Source organism: Penaeus chinensis, chromosome 14 (assembly GCF_019202785.1).
Source record: "Penaeus chinensis breed Huanghai No. 1 chromosome 14, ASM1920278v2, whole genome shotgun sequence".
Lineage (NCBI taxonomy): Eukaryota > Metazoa > Arthropoda > Malacostraca > Decapoda > Penaeidae > Penaeus > Penaeus chinensis.
Window position 1 is genome coordinate 647,927 of NC_061832.1, and position 10,000 is coordinate 657,926.

The following is a 10,000-nucleotide window of genomic DNA, read 5'->3' on the forward strand; positions in this document are numbered from 1 at the left end:
TATTCTATTTGGGAATGAAAACTAAACCACTTCTGCACCTCTTGAGCTAATATCATAAAACACTAGAAGAATCTACACTATGGAAAAGCAACATACAAGAAAACACAAGAAAAATCAAACCACCAAATGATCCAATGAGAAATGCACCAGAATGCCCTTGGAATGTACAACAAACGTTCCCTAAACAAGTCTTCACCAGCAACCAAGGACTTCAGACATTACAGTCTGTGAGTCTCTCAATTCTTACAGGCAATTTCCTTATATAGTAGAAGCACAATATCATAAGTGCGAGACTCCTTTGATAGCCTCTGACATGAAAATATTTGACTTGACAGATCTAATTTCGCGAGGCTTTCAAATCCTTCAACATTTTTTCACCTTGAAACTGAAATTCCACTCAAGATCTGCAGTGACAACACAACAACTTGTGTTTCTCATCTAATACTCATACAATTTTCTTCTTCCTACTAATAAACCATTTTTTTCTTTTTTCTTTTTCTCCACAATCTATGTTGTACCATTTCACCACTGGAATAAAGAGGGAGACACAACACAGTAAGCACAACCTCCTTAACTGCTGCCCTTAAACCACAACAATGTAAGTCAGTGTCCATCACAAGCTAGCGAAGAGATCTGTGCATGCAACTCTATCATGAAAGATATCATACAATTATATAATTTATAATATATATCATTCTGACTCCAAACTAAAGAAAAAAGAAATACAGTAATAAATGCAAATGGTGGTCTTCATTATTACATTAGAGATTCACAATAAAATGGGAGAGACAGCTATATATGTACACAGGAAAATTACAAAACTTTGTGCCATCTGAGGCATGCCAGCCAGAAATAAATAACAGTCACTCAATTTAAAATAAGTTACATTGTAAATCACAACACATCACTCAAAATATCCTAATACTGTTTCACAACACACTATATTGTGTACAACTGCTAATTCCCCTGATTTACAAAGAACTCCAGTAATGTGGAAGGCAATGCTACTTATGGGTGGGTGCTTCATGCTCAGGGTGATGTGAAGTGATGGCATGGTAGCCTAGATAGTGTTAAGTGCTTGCATGCCTTCTTGCTTGCAGCTGCCACTGCTGGCTAGCCTAGTGCAAAAAAGGGAGCAGCTCTGCATTAGACTCCCCTGCCAGTTCATAGCCTCTCTGTCGTCAAGACTTCTGCAGTGCACCCTCATGGCCAGCCATGGAAACTGAATATTGGGGCATCTCGGAGCAGTAGTAGGCCCTAGAGATACAGAGTCATGGCCCACCAGTGGGTGGACATGCCTTGGCTCCATACCAACTCCTGCCCCTCAGCCACCCTGGGGTTAATGGGCGGCTCAGTGGAGATGGACCTTGCCAGCCCTCCTCCCCTCAGATAACTCACTGGCAGCACCTACAATAAAAGCATGTGCTGAGGGGAGGGGTATTGTCCCTCCCACCCAGCAAGCAAGGTGGACTGTGGGTCCATTGGGAGGGCAAATGTTGGGTGCAGGATTGAACGAGAGTTATTCATCCCACCTGCGCCCTGGCAGGCGCCAACCCAGCACAAGGCCTGTGGGGCAAAGCCCAAGAGAACCCCACAGGCAGGCACTGGGCCCCACAGCCTACCAACCCTCTTTATTTGAGGCAACATCGACAGGGTGGCAGAGATGGTGTCCACCTTGAGTGACCGCCCGAGGCTTAACCTCAGGCGAGCTATCCAGTCCTTGCGGCAGGACGTGCGGTTACCTCTGCTATCGAGGGAAAAGGAGTGGTTGGGAGTTGAGGTGGCTCCAGGGAATAGCCATAGCCATCTCCAGCTGACTTCAACCCTCGGTAGCTGAGGTAACACTGGTTGATGAGCTTATTATGGCATTGAGACTGAAGCATGCTTTTAGCTTCATGTCTCATATTCCTATGTACTCCACATCTGTGGCAGACAATTGTCCCCGGCGAGATATTTGCATTGTTCTTGGTGACTTTAATGTGATCAAGCTGGCTAAGAGACGTCTGTCGGCCCTTTGCTAGGTTCCAGAGACTGAGGATTTCTAGCTCCTGGTATCAGCACTCCAACCCACATCACTGGACATGGTATAGCGATATGGGTACTGTGGCCAAGGAGATCGACCACATTATCGTTAGCACTCGATGGAGGATCCTTCAGAATTGCAGGTTTACCAGAGTGCCGAGTTCTGTGGCACTGACCATAGGCTGATAGTGGCTACCCTATCAGATCATGAGGTACACTTGGCAGGACCATGCATCCAACTGATGGCTACACTGGCATGGGACCCTGTTACTTGCATAATCTGGGATCACCAACTCAGGCTATATGGGCATCTAGCTTGTTTCCCTGTGGATGACCTTGTCCATCAGGTTCTCTCTCTGTGAGACAAAAATCCTGGGTGGAGGAGGTCCGTGGGACAACCTAGGAGGTCATGGCTTGGGCAGCTCAATGAGACCTGTCGCGACCTGGAGACTCGCCATGAGGAACCCTCGTGGCTGGAAGTGAAGGGTGGATACAGCCATGTGCCCCCGTTGACATTAGCCCCTTGATGATGATGATGAATTCTATTTAATGTGAATGAATAACAATGATAAGGAAAGAGACAGAAAGAAACTTTGACTGATGCACCTCAAAGAGAACATCCAAACACTGCGAACAACAAAGTGAACTTAAAGAATGATATCGAATTATGCAGGATAATGCCCACAACCTAATAAGAAATTATACAAAACTTAAAATGGCATCCTCTTTCCTAATCTTTTATTTTAAAAAGAGGGAGCGAATTAGCTATACCTTCCACTACTGTTAATTCTTAGTTTCTTTCAGAGCAGATAAACAAAACTGAATTCATATTTTCACTAGATGTGATAATTTTCAGCAGAAATTTCAGTCACATACTGTTTACAAATCATAAAATATCTTTCTACAGTATAATAACTGGGATATTTCTTCACTAATTTCAACAGTTCATGTAAATCTGCTTTTTTTTTTCTAAATCATTACTCAAGATGTGACTATTTCCCTCCTAAAATACATGTATCATAAAATCTGAAAACAACAATCAACAAAATACACAAATATCTTAAAATCAAAAGAAAAAGCATTATAGTAACAGGCCTTTCTATCATTATCAATTTGCACACACTTTAGAATGATTGAATAAAGATCACTTTAAACATGATTTATAGACAATAATTTTGATAATTATGTCAGGATTTAAAGTGCCAGAGAAGCCTCTTAAATAAAGCATTCAATTTCCTTAACTAAAAAAAAAAAAAAAAAAGAAGAAAAATATTTGCAAATAGATAAGATTATTAATACATCTTGTACCCCATATACACATATGTCACACATGCCAAACTTTTTCCTTTTAGTAATATTACTAAATATAAGATATATCTATTAGTTCAGAAATATTCTCATAAGCTAGTGCACACACACAAGCAAAAGTTCCTTTCATTCTGTACTTGTAAAGGACACATGAGCAATATGTCTCTTTTTACAACTGAGTCATTACACAACAACTGCAACCTAACATTGAAACAAACTGTTGAAGAAGCATATCAACCTATATAACATATAATGGTAATCTTTTGAAAGAGAGAGAAAAGGGGAGGGGAGGATAAGGGTAAGCGTGAAAGTGACTGTGCAAGATAGAGAAAAGAGAGAGAGAAAATAGAGAGAGAGAGAAAAGAGAGAGAGAAAATAGAGAGAGAGAGAAAGAGAGAGAAAGAGAGAGAGAGAAAGAGAGAGAGAGAAAGAGAGAGAGAGAGAGAGAGAGAGAGAGAGAGAGAGAGAGAGAGAGAGAGAGAGAGAGAGAGAGAGAGAGAGAGAGAGAGAGAGAGAGAGAGAGAGAGAGAGTTTAAGGGTATTGTAATGGCTGGGGGGGGAGGTTTATGGGTAAGAGCGTGGGGAGTGATGAATGTTTACAACCTGATAAGACACTAAATTTCAAAAATCCTTTACAGAGAAACAGAACAGACTATGATTAAATTCTGCTCAGTTGATAGAAGTAGAGACAGATTAGAGGGGAAAAAACAAAGAAAACATAAAGTAAAAATGGAAGTGATGATCATAACTGCAATAACACTGATGATTACAATAACAAATAGAATTAGAGAAAAAGGGATTTTTACCCAACACAATTCAGATGTCCTTTGTTTTCACCATCATTCTTAATTCCTATTATTCAACAAAATATCTTTCCCGGACAAATACAAAAAATATTTTGATTTGTACAAAAGTTGGTGGAGACATATACTAATGCTCTTTAAATAAAAAAATTGTTCTATCACCCTTGTGATGTAAATTACCTGGTGAATACTTATGTGTTTAATGAATAGCATAAAATAACTAAATCAGAGATTCCTATTCATTAATAATCATTTTCTATTCTCTATTTAACTGCTAACTGCTTTGTACAACACAACAGGCATAGTAGACTTTGTTAATGCAATGTTTTCTGTATCAAACAACAATGTAAGTTTTGGTAACTGGCCAGTATACAGGACTATTTATGGAAAAAATATTACTATGCCACACACTCTGCCTTCCTACCAATCAGATACATGCTTAGTATAGACTTTAGTTTAAAATAGCTACATATACACATAATGTGAAGTCTAATACAATCTTTATCCATAAGATCTAAATCCATTTTAAGAAAAAAATAAAAGGGATGAAGGGATATGACACACACTGGTACTCTAATGTTTCAAAGCGTCCAATACCTTTTCAGAAATGTGCATGTGGTGTTTTGTGTCTTTGGCAAAAACTGAATTGACATTTTCTATTACCCTAACTACTTAAACTCCTATGTCATATTCTGTCTACGCCTAGAAGATACGGCCCTCACATTTAGATAACACAGCCTAACATAGAGGTAGACTGACAAGAGCAAGACAGAGACAGACACACAGACATTCAGACAGTTAAAAAGATATAAAACCTCCTCTTGCAGTCCAAACTAATGTATCAATCTGATACAAAGGACCCTGATGGAAAGGGGGCAGCATCCAAGCATTTTTCTTGTCATCGTCAGTCAACTAACAGTTTGAGAATTGTTACTGTTCAGACCCCTAGAAGTGTTATAAGGCACTAGGCTTAGCACTTGGTCCTTCAGCAAGCATTCAGCATTATCCAAATTCCCAGGTAGAAAGATTGGCACTGAGAGAGAGAGGGACAATCTCCCTCTCTCTCTCACTGCTGTGCACAAGAGCTTCCTTTTCTTAAAGGAGAGTAAGAAGAAAAAAAAAAATTACAAAGGAAGGACTGGATGAAAAGAAATGATAATAAATAAGTATCATCCAGAAGTCCTTTGGTTCCCATAGCCTCACCAGGCACATGAATGCAGTCAGCCTAACTAAACTTTATAATTCACAAGCCTTGAAGTGAGGGGGGAGTTTCCTTCTACAGAGCAGCACGTACTCCTTGTACTTAAGGAAACCTCAATTATGTCTTCCTCATAAAAATAGCATCAATGCCTCTTTACTGAGCAAAATCTGGTAATAAATACAATCTGCTGTAATGCTACTTCCTCTGATCTCTACTTCACCTTAAATCTAAAGATCGAATTCACATTCGCATCAGTCTGACCCACAATACACCGTGTTCATTCCTATGGTATTGGCTAACAAGCTACTTGCATTCCTCTTGAATAAGACTCTCTCTCTTTTCCTAATATACCAATCTTTTCCCTCAATGAGTGTCTACATCATTTAACACAAAGAGAGAATATGGATTGAAATAAAACCCATCTTAATCCATCTTGATGTTACGGTAAATGTACTTGACAAAAGTGAGGGAGGCAAGAAAAGAGACCGTACCAAGGGTAAGGAAAAATACATAACAGGTAAGAATCGACCAGCCCACAAACTCTATGGTCTGCAAGCCACCTGACATATTTGAGCGCTTTAGGTAGTAGAACACACAATACATCAGGACGAAGCCACCAGTAGATCTGCAAAATCCAGATACAATAAGTACATCTGGTCAGGGATAGATTGAGAGTTGTCTATTATATAGCCATTTAAACTAATAATGTATAATTACCCTTAACCCAATGGCGCCGGGTATAGCAAATTAAAAAAAACTCTACGCTCTGGCGAACGGCGGCAGCGCGCCGACTCCGAGCGCGTGATATCGGTCCATCAAGCCGAATCATTGCCTCGGGGCGTTTTGGCGCAGGCGCCGCTGCGGACAGCCGCACGCCGCACATCGTGCGTATTGTTATGACGGCGATAGCCGTGACCCGTCGCCATTGGGTTAAAAAAAAATATATATATAAAAAAAATAACACACACAAAGTCCTGCAATAACAAGGGAATCCAACAGTTGATAAGTTTACTTAAACCTAGAAATGGCTCAGTTAAGGACCAATGACAAAAAAGAGAAATAAACTTTAAAAAAATAAAACTAAAAATAATAATAATAATAATAATAATAATAATAATAATAACACTAAAATATGAGTTAGAATAACAAGAGTAGTAATAACAATTACTTCACCCTGCTTCGGGGCCCCACTACTCACCCAGCACTGAAGATGGATCTCCACCACCACCTGTAGTCCTCAGCAGCCAACTGGAAGTAGGTGAGAGCCACGGACACACAGGCAGTTACACTCAGGAGGATGATGAATACCACGCCAAGGATCCCATACAAGGTGTACTGCTCACGGCCCCAAAGTGTCGAGAAGATGTAGTACATTTCCACGCTAATGGCACTGGTGGGAAAAGAGGCACTGATTTAGTGCTGGAAAATACAACAATAAAAAGCAAAGAAGACAAAAAGAAGTGAATAATAAAAAGAAATAAAGAATAAAAAGAAAAGGTAGACGATGAAAAGAAAAAAGAAGAAACTAAGAAAAAGAGGAGAAAAACAAGAGAAGTTATCAAAGCAGATGAAAAAAAAAAAAAGTAAATAAAGCAGAGTACACAAATCAAAAGATGAGGGAACTTACCTGAATGGCAGGAAGCCGCCAACAGCACAGTGTGCCCAGGAGGATCGGTACCAGGGACCTGAAGGTATCTCCCGTGCAATGTTCTTCGTCCGGCAGGGGAAATTGTACTCATTGTGGCCGTTCTTTCCCAGGATTCCTCCAAAAATGGTGAGTGGGTAGCCCACTGCAAAGGGATACATCTTCAGATTTGGCATTGGAAAACAGAGCTGATCCTTATGATCATTTTTCTTTGAGACATTACTCTTTCTTTTCTGGGACAAAGTGATTTCCAACCTTCAACTTTAACTGTTTTCTATTACAAAACAAAACCAATTTACACATAAACCACTTTTACATGCACCAATGAAACACATATTTACAATACCAATACTCATATGCATAAGATTTACTTTTCATGGACTAAAATCTCACTATCAATATAAACTCTCCCGACCACAAAATGTGCATAAACATTTAAAATCGGAAGGCTCAGAGACTCACCGAAGATCCACATAAGCAGCAAGAGGATGATGGTAGTGAAGGGGAGGGCTTGGGTGGAGTGGTAGGCCCAAGCAACTGTATTCTGAATGCTCCAGATCAAAAAGAACGGACCTGCAAATGATTCAACTGATATAAGAGGCTGCTTCTGGTGTGCTCTCATCAGTTAACCATACGTGAAATATACCAATTCCAGGCATTGCAAAGTTTGTACTCTTTCTCTTTCTCTTTCTCTTTCTCTTTCTCTTTCTCTTTCTCTTTCTCTTTCTCTTTCTCTTTCTCTTTCTCTTTCTCTTTCTCTTTCTCTTTCTCTTTCTCTTTCTCTTTCTCTTTCTCTTTCTCTTTCTCTTTCTCTTTCTCTTTCTCTTTCTCTTTCTCTTCCTCTTCCTCTTCCTCTTCCTCTTCTCAATCTTGCACAGTCACTTTCATGCTTACCCTTATCCCCCCCCCACTCACTCACTCACTCACTCACTCACTCACTCACTCACTCACTCACTCACTCACTCACTCACTCAGCCATCCAAACTCATAAACCACTGCACCTGCAAAGAGCACTGTTGTCAAATTGATGTTGGACACCCACTTGGTGCCCCCCATCATTCTGAAGTTGCATGAGGAAACGTATCCTGCGATGACTGATGCCAGGGCATACAGGAAGATAGCTGCACTGTTCATAGAGCCATGTCGGTGGACGTTGAACATGCCCAGCAGAGCCATACCGATGATCCCCACTGCCACTGCCAGGAACTGACATCCAACACCTGAAAATACATAGCTATTAGACTGGTTTCTAGATTAGGAAATATAAAATAAATAACTATTTAACGATAAAATGAATTAGCAAACTGGTAATCAAACAAAAGTAGGATACATAATCATTCCTACTCAGTAACATTGCACCAATTCACCCCCTGTAAAAACATTACAAAATGTTTTATTTCTCACCAAGAATGGATGAAAACAGGCTCTTATGCTGTGGGAACCGGAAGACATCAGTGTGGATGATTTTCCAACCGTACTCATCACTGTCTATGTCTTCCCGGCCCTCTTCGTCAATGTTGTAGCGTGCGAAGTCATTCCGTAACACTCGGGTCTATATCAGTACAAGGGGGGAGAGGAGAAAAGAAATATTGAGAAAGCTGGGAACATGTTCTTGAAGTAAGCCATAAATGCTTTATATTTCCTTGCAAATGATAATAACTTTGCTTTCCTTGATTCTTTCCAATATACATTCAGTAATAATAACAACATTAACAATAACAATCAGAATAGTAAATCATAATAATAATGACTAAAGGATAAATAAATAAATAAACAAACAGGATACAAAGACTAGCTCATTCACAAATCTTGAAATTCTTCCAGTTTATCAAGACTTACCAAGATAATAACCACAAAGCCTATGAGGAGAAACACAAGCACCATAGAGTTGATGATGGAAAGCCAGTGGATCTCTAGACTGCGTGGGAAGAAGCTGTTGTCCTGAACAAGACGCCCTCGATCAGCATATGCAATTCTGTGGGAAGCCCAAGTGGGTGAGTCTGTGCAAATTCAATCTCAAATCTTTGATGGACAAAACAAATTATGGAGATATTTTTCCAATAACCTAAATAACTTTTGGCACAAAAGCTACTTAGGTTAGTCTGGCATAAACAAAAGTAATAAAACATTCTAATAATAAGTAAAATGTCTTGACACACATAGTAAAGTAGACTTACTTTGTAGGAATCCAAGTTACAGAATATGTAGGCTGTATGTTGAGTGGTGGTTCTACATCATCCAGGGAAATAGGGGCATGCTCCTTCGTTGCATTTACATAGATGATCTGGGGACCATTGGCAAACATATCAAGAAAAGTATTTAAAGAAGCAACCATCAGCCACAAACAGTGCCACAACACTTCTCCCTAACAATATTTTTAATTTCTGACTTCAACAACATCCAACAGGCCATCTTGAGAACTCACCTTGTTATCATTATAGTAAATATTGAAATGCTGGTGTGTCCACAGGTATACTTTGTGGGTGTGGGGGACAAAGCCCGATTCCTCCAGATGACCAATGAAGTCTCGCACTGGGATATCGTCGACCACAAATTCGTAGTAGTAGTGCTCTTCGATGGCCTCCCGGAGGTATTGCACCTCCTCCTCCGATAACACCAGGTCACACAGCTTTCGGTTTTGCATGTTCTCTGGGAAAGAAAGGGGAAGGGAAGGGAGTAAAGATGTGGACTGATACACCATTCTTTGGATCAGGAATTCTTAATGACCTTGTATTTCTATTTCCTTGGATCTAAATCTATTTCTTCTAATGGTGTAGAATATAACATTGAATACAACTTTTTCTCTTTTTCCACATGTTTATTAGTTGTTATTCTGTATCTGTCCAGACTCATTAATTAATAATGGCTGATGCAAATCCACGCTAAGGTAAGTGTTGACAGTAGACAGAAGATGGATAATAACAAAAAGAAATAAAGACAGCCAAGACACAACTGATTTTGGGCTCTTAACCCCTATGATGTGGATGACATGACCATCCCGTCATGAAAAAATTTGGTTGT

The 10,000-nt window shown here is 39.8% G+C and overlaps 1 protein-coding gene across 1 annotated transcript in view; it reads right to left on the bottom strand.

Annotated features, from left to right (window-relative positions):
• Nucleotides 1-10,000, bottom strand: part of LOC125032100 (transmembrane 9 superfamily member 1-like) — a 21,211-nt gene that overhangs the window by 891 nt on the left and 10,320 nt on the right. The window contains exons 5-13 of the mRNA XM_047623090.1: nt 9,405-9,628; nt 9,157-9,263; nt 8,819-8,954; nt 8,384-8,531; nt 7,981-8,199; nt 7,442-7,552; nt 6,962-7,124; nt 6,533-6,724; nt 1-5,959 (exon numbers count right to left, since the gene is read on the bottom strand). The exon at nt 1-5,959 is cut by the window's left edge and continues 891 nt beyond it. Of these exons, the coding sequence (XP_047479046.1) occupies nt 5,758-5,959; nt 6,533-6,724; nt 6,962-7,124; nt 7,442-7,552; nt 7,981-8,199; nt 8,384-8,531; nt 8,819-8,954; nt 9,157-9,263; nt 9,405-9,628 (1,502 nt within the window). The 3' untranslated portion in view covers nt 1-5,757. The remainder of the gene's footprint in view (nt 5,960-6,532; nt 6,725-6,961; nt 7,125-7,441; nt 7,553-7,980; nt 8,200-8,383; nt 8,532-8,818; nt 8,955-9,156; nt 9,264-9,404; nt 9,629-10,000) is intronic.